Source organism: Aquarana catesbeiana, linkage group LG01 (assembly GCF_042186555.1).
Source record: "Aquarana catesbeiana isolate 2022-GZ linkage group LG01, ASM4218655v1, whole genome shotgun sequence".
NCBI classification, from domain to species: domain Eukaryota; kingdom Metazoa; phylum Chordata; class Amphibia; order Anura; family Ranidae; genus Aquarana; species Aquarana catesbeiana.
In genome coordinates, this window is record NC_133324.1 from 407,565,331 (window position 1) to 407,588,671 (window position 23,341).

The 23,341-nt window shown below is 46.6% G+C and overlaps 1 protein-coding gene across 1 annotated transcript in view; it reads right to left on the reverse strand.

The window, feature by feature from the left end:
- Positions 1 to 11,675, reverse strand: part of GLDC (glycine decarboxylase) — a 66,915-nt gene extending 55,240 nt beyond the window's left edge. Inside the window, exons 1-2 of the mRNA XM_073635200.1 lie at positions 11,247 to 11,675; positions 3,154 to 3,232 (exon numbers count right to left, since the gene is read on the reverse strand). Coding sequence (XP_073491301.1) covers positions 3,154 to 3,232; positions 11,247 to 11,519 — 352 coding nt within the window. The 5' untranslated portion in view covers positions 11,520 to 11,675. The remainder of the gene's footprint in view (positions 1 to 3,153; positions 3,233 to 11,246) is intronic.
- Positions 11,676 to 23,341: the final 11,666 nt, after the last annotated feature.

Below are 23,341 nucleotides of genomic sequence, written 5' to 3' on the forward strand. Positions count from 1 at the left end.
CCACGGGAGGAGAACCAGGAAGTGCAAAGAAGAATAGAAAAATAAAAAGGTAATTACGGCAATTTAAATTTTTTTAAACGGCATGTCAGCATCTAGGCAAGGAAGAGAATACATACAGATATTGTTCAAAATTTGGGTGGAACCCCGCTTTAACATTTATTGCTCAGAATGCTTCTCATAAATATGGTGAAGTGGAGGGGGATTGTTGGATACAAATTGGATGGGAATGGTATAATCTCTCCCTCTCAAAAAAAAAAACCCAACAGTTAATGAATGCCTACAGACAGCTCTGCCTGTATATTAACTAAATAGGCCCGCTTAAATGAAAAATACGAAAAGCTGAAATTGCATGTAAAGGGGAGGGAGAAAAAAAAATTTCAAACCAACTCTGAATCGTGGTAATGCTTCACTGTAACAGCTAACAAAGACATAAGTATAATACAGGGTGTTTAAAGGGGAACCCCAGGGAAAGCTGTTCAGCCAGCCTTGTGATTCACATAGGTCTGTCACAGACCACAGACAGCAATATTTACCCAACTACTTTAGATTTACAACCTTGGATCACTTCTCTGCCAACAGGGATGATGCCGATTCAAAAAACATAAAAGTAACCAAGTACACCCAAACATCTAACTCTGACTGCAGAAGAATCTGAACGAATGTAACCTTTATACATTCTCTGCATTGCCTGTATCAGTCTCCTAAGCAAGCCAGTTTTTTTGTTTATATTTATATATAGAACAAGTCTATACATAGCAGTAGTACTTAGTACATGCACAAGCTATAAACACGCTATAGATGAAGTGGAGAAACATTCAGTGCATTTTGTTATTGAGTGAGAGAACTAAAGTCAGCATCTAAACCTTGCATTCCTAATGAGCACTCACCGGAATGTTCCATTTTTGCAACCAAGCAAGATTAACTGCTAGGTAACAGTGCTTTCAGATGTAATATGGGACCAGTACCAAAAACCCAAAGTAATCTCTCCAGTCATCCTGTTAATATTCTATTCAACCAGTATTTCACAGTGGTGAAAATTGCCCTGTCATTGGCAAAGGTTTTACTGTCGCAGTAGGTGAGCACTATTCAAACTAGATGTAATACTGTGCAAGAAAGGGGACACATTTCATCATTTAGGGTAGAACTTTGCTCTGAACTGAAAAATGTGTGAACAGAAAGGATTTTGTTGCAGAATTAGTATGCCATTATTCAATTTCATGTGGGAGACTCAGCAAGGTTTCCTGCAAACAGCCATTGATGGGAAGCTCCAACCCTCCTACAACGGCTACCTGTGGATGACGGACCCTGGACACAGACTTGTCCAGGGCTGGTCATTCACAGGTAACTGTTGCATGTCTGATTACGTATGAATAGCCATGAAAGGCTGCAGGAGCTGTTGGCCTCTCCCAGCTTTGAATGGATCTTCACGCAGGCTGCCGTTAAGAAATCATAGTCAGCCCTAAACACACGAGTGAATGAGGCCATTATAAGAGATAAGATCACCTCTTAAAAAATAAAATGCATCTTTTTTGCAGGTTAAAAAGTGCGCATTATTTTGTTTCTGAAGCCTGTAAAGCATTTCACCAGCGATCAGATCGCTAGTGCCATGCAGATCAGTCTGTGCATGTACATCTTGTACAGGCAAGCAGATACAATCTGACAGGAAGAGAGAATGAACTACACAGTGCCGTGGCAGTTCAATGAAAACTACAATCTGACAGCTGCAAAGGCTGAACCTCGTAGTTTCTCCATTCTCAGGACACTGAATGAGTGACGTGGCTACTGTGACAGCTAGGCAGAGAGGGGTTGTTGTGGGAGATCCCCACTAGCTGTCAGATGGGGGGGGGGGGGGGGAACGTGCATAGGCCAGTTTGTAACACATTACATCCTGAATAAGGGTGTAACATGTTACAAAAGCGGATGCTCTGCTTTTCTGACTCCTCTGCCACATTTGGACATTTTGTTTGGGGGGGGGGGCGGCAAGTTGGGAGCGGGTACCTAGTATTAATAGGTACTCACTGCTGCTTGGATTGCATAGGCATGAACAGAAAAAAAAAAAATTGCCAAATAAATCCACTGTACCATTACTATTACTGTAGACTTCCATTTGTTGATTTATTAAGACAGGTGGTTTCCGGTCTGCCCTGCTGTTGCCTTTACAACATCCCTAATATAAGAAAAGGGAATATTTCTTGTAGCCATTTTTGTGGAATAAGATATAGTGTGATATGGTGGATATAAATAATTTTTTTTTTTTTTTTTTTTTAAATCGGTTTTTGATCAACATCGGATTTTTAAAATTTGAACCAAGCTCCGCAAGCTGAGATAACACGCACTGCATTGATGCATGCACACAATTTCACAGTAACCATGAGATAAACCTTCAGGAATATTTCTTTATCCCATTGTTTTGCAAATCGATGTACACTACAAACTGTATGACTGAATCGGCTCTGATATTGCTGTTTACCAACCTGACAGCTTATTATTCTAAATAGGAAACCTTTGTTTTGTTTGCCAATATTAAAGATTCTAACTACCAGCAAGAATAAGTCCTTACATTTAAAGAGGACAGGTAATTTCAGATCCATCATGGCAGCGCCTGTTAGCGGGTATCTACTCACCTGCTGCAACCACGTCCCTCACCTTGTTGTGTCGCTGTTGCATCACCAGCCGTTGCATTAAAGTGAATAGTACTCTTGGTGAGTCAACAGCGGGTCACCACCCTGTGTTAAGATATTTATTATTCAGGGATACCACCAAGTATACAAAAAATTGCATACAAATAATGAGGGTTCCCATCTATGTGCTAGCTAGCTGAAACAATCCTAGCTCAGATTGTACACATCTGAGCTCCACCTACAGTTCTTAATCAGCTAAGCTACTTGATAATACACATAATAATGTGAGCTTGTCAGAACACACACACACACACACACACACACACACACACACACACGTAAAGAAAGAAAACAAACAGTCATTCCCATCTACAGAGGAATGCCACTACAGCAATTATACTGTAGGTCACCCAGTCTTTATTGCACTAGATATCAGCTATTGCCATAACAATGACAACACAACCATAAACCGACCTGGATTACTTTCGGGACTTTTTTTTTTTTTTTTTTATATATAAAAGGTAAAACTTACAAACTTGATCATCCATTTTCAGTGGTCTTGACAGGCGGATGCTTGCAGGAATAGTCTTATCAATCAGCTCGTCAATACTCTAATAGGAGAGAAAGGAAAAAACACTGAGACAACCATACACTCTTTTCCTAAGCAATTTAACTGGATCTGGCACACAGCATTTGTTCTAGAAAGATTAAGCTCAGCTAAAGCTGAATGTAAAGTCTCATTAATGACGGTTTGATTGGACTTCCTGGCATACATTAAGATGCATGCATAAATGAGGTTTAGGCTCCTCTAATACCCTTCACAGTCTGAGCCCATTGTACCCCGGGGAAAGGATTCTCTTGTGTCTACAGCCCCTTTGAAAGCTTCATTGATATGCAGGCCACCAGCACAACAGAAAACAAAGTGATCACTTCACAACTCACAGTGGTTGGTGAAACACTGAAAACACATTCACAAATTAAAGAGAAATAGTATCAAGTCCATCAACACACAGATAGCCGAGTGAAAGAACAGACAACATGCTGAACACTGGAAGCTTCAGTGTATGATCACCCTGTGCAAACCCAATTACTAAAATCTCAGAAGCTTTAAACACAGTAAGGCCGGCCATACATTAAACAATTTTCCTTGAAGCATAGTTCCACCCAAAATGGAACTTCCGCTTTAAGTGCTGGTGACTCCTGACATGCCACATTTGGCATGTCATTTTTTTGAGGGGGAAGGGGTACCCTGTTTTTACAGACACCCAGCTCCCACTTCCTCCCCTGGCACTAAGAGTAAGGAAGATCACCTCTCCCCCATATCTTCTGGGACATGCCACAGGTACCAGAAGATTGCCCAGCCATTCACAGCGCGGCTCGTGCATATGCAGTGCGCGCCCAGCTGAGAAGCCACAGCCGGGCGCCCACAGTTAGAATGCGAGCGCCGCAGAGAGAGGCTTCCTGCAATGCTGGACTGTGGGACAGGAGCGTTTGATTACTAAAAGTCAGCAGCTACACTTTTTGGGTACTGGAACGTGGCAAAATGCATCAAACTCATGGGAATGCATCACATAAGAAAAAAAAAAAAAAACACACACCTAAAGCGAACCCGGGGGGGGGGGCGGGGCTCCATTGGGAATGAAAATTAAAAAAAAAAAAAAAAAAAACACAAAACACAGGCAGAAACATATCTGGAGTGGTGTGAACTGTAAGCGAAAGAGTATCCAAAAGGCATCAGAAGTGCGCTGTTTGTGGTGTGAACCAGCGATAAGGGTCAGCTTTGAAATTGTGCGATTTCAGATAAAGCCACCTTCAAATGTGAACGGGAGCTAAGCATCCATGCACACTAGGAGCAGAAAAATGCTCATATTGCAGAAGAGTTTATTGACATTAGGAATATATCTATTCATTACAACCATCAATTCTATAGAGCCATCTAGCCATTTGATTGATCCATCCAATTTACCCATCCATCCTATAAATCTAATTATTTGATAAATTCTATCCATGCAACCATTATACCCATCCTGTACAATCCATGCATCCATTCTATAAAGCAAATTATTTGATCTATTCTGTCCAGGCATCCATTAGTGCTATACATCCACTGGCTCTATCCCTGCATCCAACTTTTCTAACTATACATGCATCTATTCCATGCATCCATTCTATTTGATCTATACATTCGACCAGATTTATCAACACATACATCTGTTCTATCCATCTATTAATTTCATCAGATTTATCCAGCCATACAGCTAGTCCATTCGATCTATGCCTTCCAGGGCAGGGACAAGGGATGGGCAGGAGCGGAAGCTGCCCTGAGCGCAATGGTTTGTTGTAGGGATGTGGGTGCCCTGTCCCTAACCTGAAGGGAAGGGTGCATTTTGGCATCTTTGCCCTGGATGAACTTGTTCCAGCACTGATCCTATCAGATTATTCCATCCATATTATCCATCTGTTCCCTTCGTTCTATCCCTTCTATCAGATTTCTCCATCCATCTATTCCATTCGATTTATTCCTTCTATCAGATTTCTTCATCCATCCAAGAACGTTTTTAAAGGCAGGGCAAAAGGGGAAGCTGCCCTGGGCCCCATAGCAGCTGCCTCATACTTACCAACTATCCCAGTTTAAATTCCCTTATCGCTTGAAGTTTTAGTCCCATGCTGTGTCCCGATATCTCAGTGTCAAAGTTCTGTTGCCGTTACCCAGCTCTGTCCTATTGCCATTTACAGATGACTCATGTGCAGACTCTGTTTACATATAATTAACCTGCATTGATATGTATACCATGTCCCCCTGAGGTCATATCTACCATCACCTTTGCTGAATGTGAGCAGAAGAAGAGGAGTGTAGGTATCGCGCTGCTCTGATGTGATGCGATTTTATAGTTACCTTGTGTAATGACCTAATATCAAGATTGTACTCACATTTTGAAAGATACTGATAAGCGTGTGATATTAAAGTCTGCGGTAATCGGCTTCTGTTCGTCTATCTGGAGGTGACGCAAGACGTGGATAAGCCCCGCCCAGAAATTGGACTTAAGGCTATATCACATGCCACTTTGCATTTTAATATTTTTTAAACATATCTTTTATTCTGTTCATACATGTTTTTTTTTTTTTTGTAAAGAAGTCACTTTCTAAGCACCATATTGTGTAATAGGTTCATAACCCTAGAATTTTGCAAGATAACACATTTAGTCAACAGATTCTAATTAGGTCATTACACAAGGCAACTATAAAAGTCACATCACATCAGAGAAGCGCCATAGCTACACTCTTCTTTGCTCATATTGTAGTATTTTCCACCTAGGTGGAATTATACCTGTAGAGGCAGCAGCTCCTAACATCTGGAAAGTACCCTCATCCATAGCGCAGATTCACTCCACCTAACCTTTGCTGAATGCTGCCCACTGGGGATGTAAAGGAGCATGCTTGAAAGTCCTGCCTACAACTATAGTCATCAGCCTGTTCTGCAAAGGTAAGCAAATTGGAGGTGGAACCCTTCTTCAAAAGAACATGGTGTCACAGCACCCTGAATTTTGGTGCATGTGAATACACACATCTCAGCCGATGCCTAAGGGTGTCAACAATTAAAGCAGCATTCCACCCCCCCCCCCCCCAAAAAAAAGGGAACTTCCGGCTTCTTTGGGGGCCAGAAGGAAGTTCACTTCTCCCCCCCCCGCGCAATCTTCTGGGACACGTCACATTGCCCGGCCATTCACAACACAGCATGCAGTGTGCGCCCAGATGTGTAGCCAGAGCCGGGCGCACACAGTTACAATTCCGGCAGAGAGAAGCGAGGCTTTATGCGCCTGCATTGCTGGACAGGGGAGTGGCTGTTTATTAAAAGTCAGCAGCTACACTTTTTGTAGCTGCTGACTTTTAAATGGGTAGAATTCCAGTTTAATGGCACTTCTGTGTATCTGCAAAAGGGCAGCACGTTTCTGTGGTGTCAGGAAAAAGATTTTGCATGTATTCAACACGAACAAATGTGAATGTAGGCTACATGTCTGTTACATTAGTGATCAGTGTAAATCTTCTCATTACATTGGGGCTTGGTGTAGAATCCTTTCATTCACACTAGTGGCCAGTGTGAAGGTCCTCCTTACGTTGGTGGTCAGTGTAAATCCCGCTTTACATTGGTTGTTACTGTAAATGCTCCTATTACATTAGGGGTCAGTGCAAATCCCCATTAAATTGGTGGCCAGTGTAAAAACTCCTCTTTATATTGGGAATCATTAAAAAAAAAAAAAAAATCCAAACTTGCATTTGTGGTCAGTTTTGAATCTTCCCTTACATTGATGGTCCATGTAGAAGCCCCCTTTAAATTGATGGGGAGTGCAAATCCACCCCCCCCCCCCCCAATAAAGGGCGTCATTGTACAAGTCCCCCTTTATTGGCTGTTAATGTAAAATCCTCCATTACATTGGTGGTCAGTGTAAATTCTTCATAACATCAGCAATCAGTGTAAATTTCCCTTTAAATTGGTGGTATGTGCAGAATTGCCCTTACGCTGATGGTCAGTGTAAATCCCCCTTGACATTGGTGGTCGGTGTAGAAGTGTCATCTTACATTGGTGGTCAGTACAAATCTCCTTAACAATGGATGTCAGTGTGTAAACTCCCCCTTACATGGAGCTAAATTGTATATTTCCCTTACACTGGTGGTTGGTGTAAATGCTTTTATTACATTGGGGTCAGTGTAGAAATTCCTCTTTTCTATTAGTGGTTGGCGCAAAATGCCCAGTTACATGGTGGTCAGTGTAAATCCCCCCCTCGCATTGGGGGTCATTGTAAATTCCCCATTACATTGGTAACATCCCCCACTATATACTTGCCAAAGATTTCCAACTTTGTCCTACACGATTTAGAATTTGTCACAGTGTACTGCCTCCTAACCAATCCCCCCCCCCCACTACTGCCACTGATCCCATCAACCATCCCCCCCAATTGCTATTGATCACCACCACCCCCCCAGCATTGCCACTGATCCCAGGACTCCTAGGAGTTTTCTGTCTATTGATGGATCCCCTCACCTCCCTATTCCATAGTGTGCAGGCAGTGAGATGTGCTGTAACCTTTAGCAACCAATCATTGAGCAGTAATGATGTGCACTAACCTCTTGCAACCAATCATTGAGCGGAAAGGATATGCAGTAACCCCTAGGAACCAATCAGTGAGCAGTAATAATGTGCAGTAACCTCTAGCAACCAATTAGCGAGTGGTATAGATGTCCAGTAACCTCTAGCCCGATTTGATTCAGTAAACTGATTTTTAGTCCAGCTGCTATTCATGGTTTGTCTCAAAGCATGTAGAGAGTGAAATTGCATGGAGGAGGGGGCCCAAGAAAATGTTTGCCCGGGGTCCAGTCAATAATAACCCCCTCCCACCGAGCGTACACAGATATGCGGCCTCGGCTTTAGGGGGTCATACCAGGATGATGCCCGCAGCTGCAGGCATCATCCCCGTACTGGTTTTTAGAGCGGGCTATCGAGGGATAACAACCGATGCAGTTAAAAGCCATTTGGTTGTTATCCCGGGAGGAGCGGGGAGGGGACATCCCCTGACATCCCCCCTCCCGCTGCTCTTACCAGCCCTCCTGTCCTAACGGGAGACCTGATCCTCGATCTGCCATTTCCGGCGGCTAGAGACAGACTGTCACGAAGCCGGAAATGGCTTCGTTCCAGTCATCTCTCTGTAAACATGGAAGTGACGTCACTTCCTGTTTACTCGGCTGCCAATGGCACCAGTTTCTTTAAAAAATACAGTATTCAGGATAGAGAGATATATCTATCTATCTTTTTTTTTTTTTTTTTTTTTAAATGTCGCCTATGGAGATTTTTAGGTACCGTAGTTTGTCGCCATTCCACAAGTATGCGCAATTTTAAAGCATGACATGTTTGGTATCTATTTACTTGGCGCAACATTATACAAAAAAAAAAAAAAAAAGTTGGTCTAACTTTACCGTTTAGTTTTTTTAAAAATCATGAAAGTGTCTTTTTCACCAAAAGGTTGCGTTTAAAAGACTGCTGCACAAATACCATGTGACATAAAATATTGCAACAATTGCCATTTTATTCTCTAGATTCTCTGCTAAAAATATACTTAATGTTTGGGGGTTCTAAGTAATTTTCTAGCAAAAAAAAATACAGATTTTAACTTGTAAACACCAAAATGTCAGAAATAGGCTTAGTCATGAAAGGGTTAAAGATGGCCCTGATTCCATTTGAGCCATCCCTTCCGTCCATCAGATTTCTCCATCCATCAGATTTCTCCATCCATCCATCCATCAGATTTCTCCATCCATCCCTTCCATCCAATTTCTCCATCCATCAGATTTCTCCATCCATCCATCAGATTTCTCCATCCATCCATCCGATTTCTCCATCCATCCCTTCCATCCAATTTCTCCATCCATCAGATTTCTCCATCCATCCATCAGATTTCTTCATCCATCCATCAGATTTCTCCATCCATCCATCAGATTTCTCCATCCATCCATCAGATTTCTCCATCCATCCATCAGATTTCTCCATCCATCAGATTTCTCCATCCATCCCTTCCATCCATCCGATTTCTCCATCCATCCGATTTCTCCATCCATCCCTTCCATCCATCCGATTTCTCCATCCATCCATCAGATTTCTCCATCCATCCATCCGATTTCTCCATCCATCCCTTCCATCCAATTTCTCCATCCATCAGATTTCTCCATCCATCCATCAGATTTCTTCATCCATCCATCAGATTTCTCCATCCATCCATCAGATTTCTCCATCCATCCATCAGATTTCTCCATCCATCAGATTTCTCCATCCATCCCTTCCATCCATCCGATTTCTCCATCCATCCGATTTCTCCATCCATCCCTTCCATCCATCCGATTTCTCCATCCATCCCTTCCATCCATCAGATTTCTCCATCCATCAGATTTCTCCATCCATCAGATTTCTCCATCCATCCCTTCCATCTATCCGATTTCTCCATCCATCCGATTTCTCCATCCATCAGATTTCTCCATCCATCCCTTCCATCCATCAGATTTCTCCATCCATCCCTTCCATCCATCAGATTTCTCCATCCACCAGATGTCCCCATCCATCCCTTCCATCCACCAGATGTCCCCATCCATCCCTTCCATCCACCAGATGTCCCCATCCATCCCTTCCATCCACCAGATGTCCCCATCCATCCCTTCCATCCACCAGATGTCCCCATCCATCCCTTCCATCCACCAGATGTCCCCATCCATCCCTTCCATCCACCAGATGTCCCCATCCATCCCTTCCATCCACCAGATGTCCCCATCCATCCCTTCCATCCACCAGATGTCCCCATCCATCCACCAGATGTCCCCATCCATCCCTTCCATCCACCAGATGTCCCCATCCATCCCTTCCATCCACCAGATGTCCCCATCCATCCCTTCCATCCACCAGATGTCCCCATCCATCCCTTCCATCCACCAGATGTCCCCATCCATCCCTTCCATCCACCAGATGTCCCCATCCATCCCTTCCATCCACCAGATGTCCCCATCCATCCCTTCCATCCACCAGATGTCCCCATCCATCCCTTCCATCCACCAGATGTCCCCATCCATCCCTTCCATCCACCAGATGTCCCCATCCATCCCTTCCATCCACCAGATGTCCCCATCCATCCCTTCCATCCACCAGATGTCCCCATCCATCCCTTCCATCCACCAGATGTCCCCATCCATCCCTTCCATCCACCAGATGTCCCCATCCATCCCTTCCATCCACCAGATGTCCCCATCCATCCCTTCCATCCATCAGATGTCTCCATCCATCCCCTCCATCCATCAGATGTCTCCATCCATCCCCTCCATCCATCAGATGTCTCCATCCATCCCCTCCATCCATCAGATGTCTCCATCCATCCCCTCCATCCATCAGATGTCTCCATCCATCCCCTCCATCCATCAGATGTCTCCATCCATCCCCTCCATCCATCAGATGTCTCCATCCATCCCCTCCATCCATCAGATGTCTCCATCCATCCCCTCCATCCATCCCTTCCATCCATCAGATGTCTCCATCCATCCATCAGATGTCTCCATCCATCCCTTCCATCCATCAGATGTCTCCATCCATCCCTTCCATCCATCAGATGTCTCCATCCATCCCTTCCATCCATCAGATGTCTCCATCCATCCCTTCCATCCATCAGATGTCTCCATCCATCCCTTCCATCCATCAGATGTCTCCATCCATCCCTTCCATCCATCAGATGTCTCCATCCATCCCTTCCATCCATCAGATGTCTCCATCCATCCCTTCCATCCATCAGATGTCTCCATCCATCCCTTCCATCCATCAGATGTCTCCATCCATCCCTTCCATCCATCAGATGTCTCCATCCATGTGTGGATTTCTGTGACTAGCACCAACTTTGTTCCCATGAAGTGTTGCCCCTGGAAGAGCCTACCCCAGGTAATGCATATGGCACACACCATGCAGGGTATAATGCACATTCCTCCATCACATAGAAGAAATAAGGGTCAGGTCGATGTGTGGAATACCCCTGGGGGGGGGGGGAGAAGGACCCCTGGGTGGGTGAAAAGGGACCCTGTGTGGAGGACCAGCCTGTTGCTCACCTGCACTCCCAATGTGTCCATCATCTCCTTCTTCTCCTTATCCCCAGGTCCGATGTGTCTCTCGGAGAAGTCATCATGCCGGGGGAAGAGGCGCTCTATCTGGCGCTGGTTGCCGGAGGTTGAGGCTAGAGCGGCCGGCCCCATGCTGGTACTGTTGTTCCTCCGGACTTCTTCTATCTGCCTCCACGGAGCTCTCCTGCTGCCCCCCATTGCTCTGCCCTGTAGCCTGACAGACCTGCACATCACAGACCAGGACTTGGCGCAGCTCTGCATGGTGCCGGCTATGGAGCAGTATAGCAGGCGGGAGAACGAAGAGCCGCACTAGATACAAACTATCTGTGTGAGGAACACCTGCGGATCACTTTGTACTGAAGTACCAGCGGCTGATGCCCACGCCCCCTCACTATATCCCCCTCCGCCAATGATCTTGTGAGGACCGGATGACGTGTAGCCAAGCCCCCGTGCAGGGAAACAAGCTAGCGTGCTGTGATAGCGGAGGAATGCTGAGCTTGCACAATGGTCCGGGCGGCCTGGTGTCCTGTTTGGTGCACACGTGCTGCTCACAGAAGGCGGTGTGCACGGAGAACCGGAGCCAGCCGGTTTACTCAAGTCCACCACTACACGAAATATATGACTAGTCTGAATCCTCTGGATATAGGTTTACATCGGTGTCAGCAAAGCACCGGCACACCTAGAACTGCTCGGGGCATTCTTCAGAAGAACATAGTCCCGTGATAAAATATGGGACCAGACAAGGGCGACTGGAAGCTGCAGGTTACTAAACAGGTTGGAATTCGGACTGATGACATAAAACATGCTCAGCACAAGGTGGCTCCTTATTCAGCCAGCTTCTTATTCAGGATGGATCTTCCCAAAAGTGATTATTTACTAAACAATCATCTGCAAAGTTTATAATAAAATCTTAAACTTTAACAACAATTCTGCCCCTAACAGCCATGTATTGAATGGGGTCATTCTGAATAAATAACTTGTTCTATATGAAAACCATCATGGCTCACCCAAATGTGACATGTTTTTATATAACTGGGCATCCCTCTATTAGTTACAGTACAATTTGGTCTGAGCCAGGTGATAGAAATCATACAAATTGGCACACTGACACCCAGAGGCATGATGGGACTTGTAGTTTTTCAACAGCTGGAGGTCTGCTAATTGCATATCCCTGTTATAGAAAAGTTCAATTTGTCCCGAGCCAAGTGATATAAACCCTAAAATATATGGCACCAAACTCGTCACACCGACAGCCATTCATTTCAATGGGAAATTCCAAATAAGAAACCAAACAGTTCCTATATGAAAACCATCTTGGCTCACCCAAATTCCACGTGTTTTAATCTAATTGGGCATCCTTCTATATAGAAAAGATAAATTGGGCTGTAGCCAAATGACATTCCTAATAAAATAATGAACTACACCTGGCACCCTGACAGCCTTGGATTTGGGATCACAGTGTGAAGCAACAACTTAAATGACTCAACTTCTGCTTGTTACCGTCTACTTTTTCTCTGTGTGGAGTTCTGATTTCATGAGAGCATGATTTACTGTATATGCTTTCTACTTATCACATTGTAATTGTGTTAGGTATAGATAGTGGCAGCTAGTGCTCAATTTTTTTTTTTTGGGGGGGCGCAAATAAAAAGAAAAATACTGAACCCCCACCCTCATCAATTGCAGCCTCACTGTGCCCATCAAATGCAGCCACTGTGCCCATCATATGCAGCCACTTGTGCAAATCATATTCAGCTATTGTGCCCATCAAACGCAGCCACTCTGCCCATCATATGCAGCCATTTGTGCCAGTCAAATGCAGCCACTTGTGCCCATCATATGCAGCCACTGTGCCCATCATATGCAGCCATTGTGCCCATCAAATGCAGCCACTGTGCCCATCAATTGCAGCCATTGTGCCCATCAAACACAGCCACTGTGCCTATCATATGCAGCCACTTGTGCCCATCAAATGCAGCCACTTATGCCCATCATATGCAGCCACTTGTACCCATCAAATGCAGCCACTTGTGCCCATCATATGCAGCCACTGTGCCCCATCATATGCAGCCACTTGTTCTCATCATATGCAGCCACTGTGCCCATCATATGCAGCCACTTGTGCCCATCATATGCAGCCACTTGTGCCCATCATATGCAGCCACTTGTACCCATCAAATGCAGCCACTTGTGCCCATCATATGCAGCCACTTGTGCCAATCAAATGCAGCCAGTTGTGCCCGTCAAATGCAGCCACTTGTGCAGTCAAATGCAGCCACTTGTGCCCACCAAATGCAGCCACTTGTGCCCATCAAATGCAGCCTGGCTCGGCTGTCACTTCACTAACCTCCCCCCGCGGCCGGGCCGGCGGCACTTACCGATAGTTTGGCGGGGCTCTGCTCCTCTCCTGGAGTGCCGGGGCTCTCCTTCTCGGCAGGAAGCGACGGCTGCGGCTCCTGTGTCCACTCGGCTTGTCCTCAGGCTTCCAGCAGCCACTGTGCCCATCAAATGCAGCCACTGTGCCCATCAATTGCAGCCATTGTGCCCAACAAACGCAGCCACTATGCCCATCATATGCAGCCACTCGTGCCTATCATATGCAGCCACTTGTGCCCAGTATATGCAGCCACTTGTGCCCATCATATGCAGCCACTTGTGCTATTCAAATGCAGCCACTTGTGGCCATCATATGCAGCCATTTGTGCCCGTCATATGCAGCGACTTGTGCCCATCAAATGCAGCCACTTGTGCCCAGTATATGCAGCCACTTGTGCCCATCAAATGCAGCCAGGCTTGGCTGTCACTTCACTAACCTCCCCCCACAGCCGGGCCGGTGGCACTTACCGATAGTTTGGCAGGGCTCTGCTCCTCTCCTGGAGTGACGGGGCTCTCCTCCTCGGCGGGAAGAGGCGGCTGCGGCTCCTGTGTCCACTCGGCTTGTCCTCAGGCTTCCAACAGCCACTGTGCCCATCAAATGCAGCCACTGTGCCCATCAATTGCAGCCATTGTGCCCAACAAACGCAGCCACTATGCCCATCATATGCAGCCACTCGTGCCTATCATATGCAGCCACTTGTGCCCAGTATATGCAGCCACTTGTGCCCATCAAATGCAGCCACTTGTGCCCATCAAATGCAGCCACTTGTGCCCATCATATGCAGCCACTTGTACCCAGTATATGCAGCCACTTGTGCCCATCAAATGCAGCCACTTGTGCCCATCATATGCAGCCACTTGTGCCCGTCATATGCAGCAACTTGTGCCCATCAAATGCAGCCACTTGTGCCCAGTATATGCAGCCACTTTTGACCATCAAATGCAGCCAGGCTCGGCTGTCACTTCACTAACCTCCCCCCGTGGCCGGGCCGGTGGCACTTACCGATAGTTTGGCGGGGCTCTGCTCCTCTCCTGGAATGACGGGGCTCTCCTCCTCGGCGGGAAGCGGCGGCTGCGGCTCCTGTGTCCACTCGACTTGTCCTCAGGCTTCCAACAGCCACTGTGCCCATCAAATGCAGCCACTGTGCCCATCATATGCAGCCACTCGTGCCCATCATATGCAGCCACTCGTGCCTATCATATGCATCCATAGTGCCCATCATATGCAGCCACTTGTGCCCATCAAATGCAGCCACTGTGCCCATTAAATGCAGCCACTTGTGCCCATCATATGCAGCCACTTATGCCCATCATATGCAGCCACTTGTGCCCATCAAATGCAGCAACTTGTGCTCATCATATGCGGCCACTTGTGCCCATCATATGCAGCCACTTGTGGCAATCAAATGCAGCAACTTGTGCCAGTCAAATGTAGCCACTTGTGCCCAGTATATGCAGCCACTTGTGCCCATAAAATGCAGCCAGGCTCTGCTGTCACTTCACTAACCTCCCCCCGCAGCTGGTCCAGCGGCACTTACCGACAGTGTGGCAGGGCTCTGCTCCTCTCCTGGAGTGATGGGGCTCTCCTCCTTGGCAGGAAGCAGTGGCTATGGTTCCTGTGTCCGCTCGGCTCATCCTCAGGCTTCCTCCACCGTGTCTCTTCTTCCGCAAAAGCATTAGGCATCCAATAGGATCGCCTAATGCTTTGGCCAATCGGGAGACAGGTCTCACTGTCTCAAACGGGAGGAACGTTTGTGTGGAAATAGCGAATATTCATTTGGTATGCCACAAAACAGGGTGGGATCGGGACGCAGTGCTCTGCACCCCGAGTCCACCCTATTTTGAAGCCTATTAGAGCCTCTGGCTCTAATCACGTGCTCCAAAATACACACCCCTGCCTATCCCCGCCATAGTATTTCATGTGTCTGGCATCCTGAAAGGGGCCAGGCACATGAATAGGAAGGGTGGCGGAGATGCCAGGGGGGGCGGTGCGCCCACAATGCACAGGCCACTACTGGGTATAGGACCAGTGGTGGTCTGTCCATTAGAAGCACCCGAACGTGACCCCATCTATCCACAGCCGCCACCCCCATGATCTATTCACGGCTGCCACCCCCTATTCATGCGTCCAGCCCTTTCAGGACGCAGGGCGCATGATTTACAGCGGCAGGAGTGTTTTTTTGAAGCACCTGATTAGAGCCAGAGGCTCTAATAAGCTTCAAAATAGTGTGAGCTCGTGGTGCAGAGCATTGCGCTAGAAGCCCACCCAGGTGTTACAACACAGAATGAATATTCGCTATTTGGAACACTGATCCTCAATCCAGCCAATCAGAAGCGGGTCTGAGACCCGTTTTCCGATTGGCCAAAAAAGAGAAGAGTCCCAATTGGCCGCCGAAAAGGAGGGAAGAAACGGAAGCCGCCGCAATGCCCGTGCAGAGCAGGGGAAGCTGCCACTGCCGCAGAGCAGGGGAAGCCGCCGATGAAGCCCTGGAAAAGCGCTGCCCCCCATAGATGAGGTAAGTGCTCCAGACCTGACCGACCATTTGCAGCCCCCCCCCCCAAAAAAAATAAATTACCACCAGCCGCCACTGTATGGGACTTATGAATACAACAAAATAAACACATAGATAACAGATAAGTTGTTATCTCTTCCTCCCTCCCTTCCCATTATTAAAACATTATTTTAATTATATTATACATTATTTTAAAAGGTTTCTTGCTCCTTTATTTGAGGATCTTTACACATCAGCTAGTAATTTGTCATAGCACATTCTTGTTATTGCAACATTCAGCCCTTCTGTTGGATACAATGTATTCATTTAAAGTATAAATGTATCATGTTTTGTGATCTGTTACTTTTACTTTTCAGTAGTTCTTCATTTTAGCTTCTTCACTGAGGCTAGGTTCACCCTTATGCGATGTGGGAAACCTTGCAAATCCTGTGCAGGTGCCTGCATCGCACCTGAATCGCCGGTGGTTCACACTGATATCTGCGAACCGCTGTGGGTGTCAATGTAAAGTTAATGACACCCCCAGATACTTTCGCAGATTGCAGTGCGAACTGTGAAATGGTGCAGGAATTGGTTCGCATAGCGGACCAAAAAAGGTTCCTGCACCATGCGAATGCGATGCGATTTCAGCCATACAGTTTGTATGGCTGAATTCACATTGCATAGACATTGTATGTGATCTGCACAGCAATGCAGTGTGAATCACATGCATGTCTGTGATCACACGAGTGTGAACCCAATGAAAGGGTTAAGGTAGATTTTGCACTACAGTGCTAGAGTGTTTGGCTCTGGCTTGAACAAAAGGTGCAACCCTATCGGCAGTGCCAGTCACAGCTTGAACAATGTGCAATGCATTCTGTTTTTGGACAAATTAATTTAGTCAAAATCCAAAACATGTATAAACAGATTTAGTCAATAACTAATAAATCTGAAGAAAAGTGCTACAGTGTGCACGTCTTCTTAGCACTGGGACACATAAAACATATACCGACATGCCAACGGGCGGGGTTACATAGTTACATAGTTAGTAAGGTTGAATAAAGACACCAGTCCATCCAGTTCAACCTGAGTAAGTGTGGATGCGTGTCTACAATTCTCCCTATCCCTATACATTGTGTCTCATTAAGATGCTCATCTATTATTATTTTTTATTAAGGTACCCATATAGCGCTGTCAATTTATGCAGCGCTCCACACATGCATTGCACACTCACATTGGCCCCAACCCTCAAGGAGCCCACAATCCAAGGTCCCCAACTCACATTCATATACTAGGGCCAATTTTTTGGACAGAAGCCAATTAACCTACCAGCATGTCTTTGGTTATATAACATGCACAAATGCTGCATCCTGATAGTGCTGTATGATTGGCATTAGTGTACAATTAGGCAGAGTAGGCACGTGCTTATAGGTGCCCTCCATAGAGGGGCGCCATGCATTCATGCCTAACTGCCATTGTTTTAACAAGATACCACACCAGCAATAATAACAAAGGTGCATTCTGCACAGAATACACCCTGCTTCTGCTCCATGACAGATAGCCCTCTGACAATGAAAGGCATTTTATATTGCAGTTTTTACACAGCACAGGGGTTCTTTCCCTACATCCGTTTTGGAGCCACAGTCAAAACTCCAAATTATGAAACAAACGAAAAGGATCCTTATTCGGAATTTCCCATTGAAATGCATGGCTATCATGGTGCCATGAAGATGTCATATTTCATGATTTTTATCACTTGGCTCGGGCCAAATTGAACTTTTCTATGTAGAAGAATGCCCAATGAGTATAAAACAAGTGGAATTTGTATGAGCCAAGATGGTTTTCATATAGGAATAGCTTGGCTTCTTATTTGGCGTTTCTCATTGAAATGCATGGGTGTCAGCGTGCCAATTTGTATGATTTCTATCACCTGGCTTAGACCAAATTGTACTGTAACTAATAGGGGGATGCCCAGTTATATGAAAACATGTCACATTTGGGTGAGCCATGATGGTTTTCATATAGAACAAGTTATTTATTCAGAATGACCCCATTCAATACATGGCTGTTAGGGGGGCAGAATTGTTGTTAAAGTTCACGATTTTATTATAAACGTTGCAGATGATTGTTTAGTAAATAATCACTTTTGTGAATAAAGATCCATCCTGAATAAGAAGCTGGCTGAATAAGGAGCCACCTTCTGCATAATTTTGCTGACCATATTTTATGTTTTATGTTACCAATTCAAAGTTCCCCCCTCCCTCACATGGATGGGAGAGAGCTGATTTGCTCCTTCTCCTCCCACCCCTCTCCTCCTGTGTGCACCGCAAGAAGTGTAAAGCCCAGCAGCTGAATGATCAAATTCATTCCACCCCACCCCACCCCCCCTCCTGACAGTGGCAGAACGCCAGGGCCTGGGTGCAAGTGTGACCTTTCTGACCCTGGTAGTTCCACCAGTGATGGTCAGGATGGCAAGCAGCATGCTTTTGCTTCTCAACACAAGACAGCTTATGAAATCTGCACAAACATGGTCTCTTCACAGTAATGACTGTGGAACTTAAAGTACAATACCACCTAAAGCCTAACCAGCCTAAAAATGCCCCCCACCTATACTAACTAACTTGTGTAAGAAAGATGTGTATATATATATATACTTACCTATGTTCCAGCAGCTCTAGTCAGGTGATCAGATCCCCTCAGCCCTGCAGTGGCTGCAGGGGAGAGGAGGTACTGCCAACAACATCTGCACCCTTGGGAACCTATAGGTGATGTCAACACTCCCAGCTTTCACAGCTGTTGTTTGGCTCTGTCTCTATTTCCCTGCAGGCACCACTGGTTGTCACAGGGGTTAATGTGACCTGACTGTAGAAGGCTTAACATACACCTTCCTTACACAGGTCAGTTAGTGTTAGGATTGGGGAGGGAGCATTTTTAAAGAGGAGGGCCAGTCAAAAAAAAAAAATATTAAAAGTCAGCAGCTACAAATACTGCAGTTGCTGACTTTTAATTGGACACTTACCTGTCCCAGGGTCCAGCGATGCGGGGGATAGAAGCCCCGCATGTCTCCCCCTCCATTCAGCGGTGCCAGCATTGCAACTGTGGGCGCCGGGCTGTGGCTTCACAGCCTGGCAGCCACTGCGCATGCGCGAGCGGCGCCGCGCGCCATGATTGGCCGCTCAGTCACCTGGGAACTGTAATGGGTCCCAGATGATTGACAGGAGGGAGAGAGCAGAGCTGAGCCCTTCCTGTGCTGAGACGGAAGTGATGTCACCAGCCCAGGCACTGAAAGAGGCAGACTACGAGGGACCACCTAGCAACAGGCATTTAGAGGTGAGTAAAAAAAAAAAAAAAAAAAAAAATCCAAATTTTTTTTGTATTTTATTTTAGGATTTTTCATGTAGTTTTTTTTTTTTTTGGGTGGAACCCCACTTTAAGATTAGGTAGGTGGTGCCTGAGATTCTACTTTAATCATGTATAGTGCTACCCCTGAAGGGGCCACTGTATCTACCTGGTTCTTTCCAGGCAGTGCAGAGGCCACCCATTCACCCAGGCACAGCTTCACCTATTCTTAGTCTAAAGAACAGTCTAGAGCAGGGGACCCCCACCCTGCCCTAGACCTATCCATAACCTATTGGCAGCAGGCGAACAAGGCTCGATTGGTATTGACGACCGCTTACGTTACCACCTGGGCTCCGCCTCTTGTCTGGTTGGCAGCGATGGTCCTGCAGGAGGTAGGTGGCTTGCGAACGAGTGAAGTTCTGCCCCCTGTCAATCAGTGGTGGCTACTCTCCTCCTTCTTACACCCCGGGGCACAACAAACACATACAGGTTTTGGGAAAATCCTCCCCTTCTACCAGGTGTAAGGTAAGGAGAGATGAATGGATGCATCAACGCGTAGCATCTCAGCCATCTATACAGTGGAACCTCCTGGTAGGAGCCTGATGATCTGAGGTGACGCTCTGTGCAGTGATCCACTCACTGATAGGGTTTTCACAGGAGTCTTTGTGCAGTCAAACCTCTCTGCTAATGATCTGTAAATATAGATCAGTGAGTGGCAACCATTGCTTGTTGAAACTTGTAACAAGAGACGGCATACTCAAAACACATAAGTATAATTAGCAGAGTACACTTCTCTCTTAGTAAGAGCAGCATAGTTTATCATTCACAGCTGGAGACCATGTGCAAAGCTGGTGCAAGGATTTTTGACAGCCTAGGCAAAACCCAATTTTGCCGCCCCCCTCATTGGCTCCGCCCCTGACTGTGATTTTTGCAACACCTCTCCATCTATTTCTTCAGCTGTGGTCCACAGGCCCGCACCTACGCCTCTGGACCCAGCCTGAAGACAAATAGTGGTGGCACCAGCCAAGGTCTATGCATACTTCCTAACTTTCTTAAAGGGGAATGAGGGACACCTATTAGAAAAAGTATGTATGCATAGGACACCCCCCGCTATGCCCCCCCTAAAGGAGAATTGTACAAAATAAATTGATTGGTTAAACCCACAAGTGCTTTTTTACCACTGCTATTCCTGTTATATTGGCTTTTGGAATTTACAAATGCAGCAATTTAGAAATTGGATGAAAGGTTTAGGGCTAGAAAACACTTTTTGGTACATAAATAGTACATTATATATACAACTATATAGGTCTGACCAACTTGAGGGACAAATGAGGAGCTATGAGGGACAGACCGACTTCCAAATAGGGGACAGTCCCCCGAAATCAGGGACAGTTGGGAGCTATGAGTATATGTAGCGGCGGCTGGTGCTCAAAATTTGGGGAGGGGGGCGCAAACAAACTTAAAAAAAACCCCATCAATTTCAGCCACTGTGCCCATCGAGCGCAGCCACTGTGCCCATCAAGCGCAGCCACTGTGCCCATCAAGTGCAGCCACTGTACCCATAAATTGCCGCCACTGTGCCATCAAACGCAGCTACTGTACCCATCAATTGCTGCCAGTGTGCCCATCAATTGCCACTACTGTGCCCCATCAATTGCTGCCAGTGTGCCGATCAATTGCTGCCAGTGTGCCCAATCAATTGCCAGTGTGCCCATCAATTGCCACTACTGTGCCCCATCAATTACAGGTACTGCCAGTGTGCCCATCAATTTCTGCTACTGTGCCCTATCAAATCCTGCCAGTGTGCATCTCCCGGGAGGGGACTTACCTGTCTCGCAGTGGATCACGGTGGCATCCTCCACGTCCATGCTCCTCGATGTCTCCGGTCCTCTCTATCAGGCGTCCAATCACAGTGGCTGTTGTTTCAGCCAATCAGGTGGCAGGTAACCAGACCTGAGCACCTGATTGGCTGAGAGGCGGGTCAGTGTTAGGAAAGCGAAGACAGCATTGAGTAAAGAGCGAACGCACAGCATTGCGCCCGCTGTTTACCATTTTGGAAGCCTATTAGAGCCTACAGCTATAATCAGGATGCCTATTAGAGCCCACGGCTCTAATCAGGCGCTTCCAAAAAAAACCCTCCACTGTAATTCAGGTGCCTGGCGCCCTACAAGGGGCTGGACACCTGAATAGGGGACGGCAGCGGCGACCACAGATAGATTCATGCAATGCATGAATCTATCTATGGTGAGAGAGAGGTGACAGGAGAGAGGGGGTGGCGCTCCTGTGCCCTTTATGGACACACCGCCACTGGGTAAATGGACAGATACACTGACGATGCTCTGTAGCAGTGGTTCTCAACTCCTGTCCTCAGAACCCTAACAGGCCAGGTTTGTAAGATAACTGAAATACATCACAGGTGATATAATTTGCTGCTCAGTGATTGCAGTATTCTAGTCTGCATCTCCCCAAGGTAATATTAAAATCTGGCCTGTTAGTGGGTCCTGAGGACAGGAGTTGAGAACCACTGCTTTACATGCTCCTAGTAAAAATAATAATAAATGCACATTTTTTTTACCTGCAAAAAGATCTGCATTTATTATTTTTTTTACAAAAGTGTACTTGAATTTCCACACCTCAAATCACTGCAATTCCTGTATTTTCAGGCCTCAGATCATCAGAATTCTTCCACCTTTACACCTCAGATTACCCCAATTGCTTCATCACTGTAGTCCTCTGAATGCCTGTTCCCCTCTGCACCTCTGTTCCCCACTGTATCCCACCCACACATCTGTTCTCCTCTGTACCCCACCCCCACGCACATCAGTTCCTCTCTGTATTCCCCCCGCACATCTGTACACCTCTGTACCCCCCCACACACACACATCAGTTCCTCTCTGTATCCCCCCCTGCACATCTGTTCCCCTCTGTACCCCCCATCCCCCACACACATCAGTTCCTCTGTATATCTCCCCTGCACATCTGTTCCCTGCTGTACCGCCCACCCCCACACATCAGTTATTCTCTGTCTCCCCCCCCCCCGTACCCCCCACTCGCACACACATTCATCAGTTCCTCTCTGTATTCCCCTCCCTTGCACATCTGTCTCCCCCTGTACCCCCCACCCACACACACACATCAGTTCCTCTCTGTATTCCCCCCGCACATCTGTTCCCCTCTGTACCCCCCCACACACACACATCAGTTCCTCTCTGTATCCCCCCCTGCACATCTGTTCCCCTCTGTACCCTCCATCCCCCACACACATCAGTTCCTCTGTATATCCCCCCTGCACATCTGTTCACCGCTGTACCGCCCACCCCCACACATCAGTTAATTTCTGTCTCCCCCCCCCCGTACCCCCCACCCGCACACACATTCATCAGTTTCTCTCTGTATTCCCCTCCCCTGCACATCTGTTTTCCCCTGTACCCCCCACCCACACACACACACATCAGTTCCTCTCTGTACCCCCCAGTGTAATCTTTACTGTGTACTCTCTCCTGTGTACTCCCCTAAGAGTAACCCCCCCATACCGCCGTATTAATCCCCCCAATGTAATCCCTTGCAGTGTATTCTCCCCTGCAGTAGGAGTTGAATTAGTGGAGCCAAGTGCCAGAACTTGTTCTGGTACTGGGCTCTGGGACTCCAGCGGGAATGGGGACCCGGGCAGTGCTCAAGTGCCCAAATGGTTAGTCCACCCTGCCCCCAGCCTGTCCTGATCACCCCCCCAGCTCTAATTATTATTATTATACAAGATTTATATAGCGCCGACAGTTTACGCAGCGCTTTACAACATTAGGGCAGACAGTACAAGTACAATACAATTCAATACAGGAGGAATCAGAGGGCCCTGCTCGTTAGAGCTTACAATCTAGGAGGGAG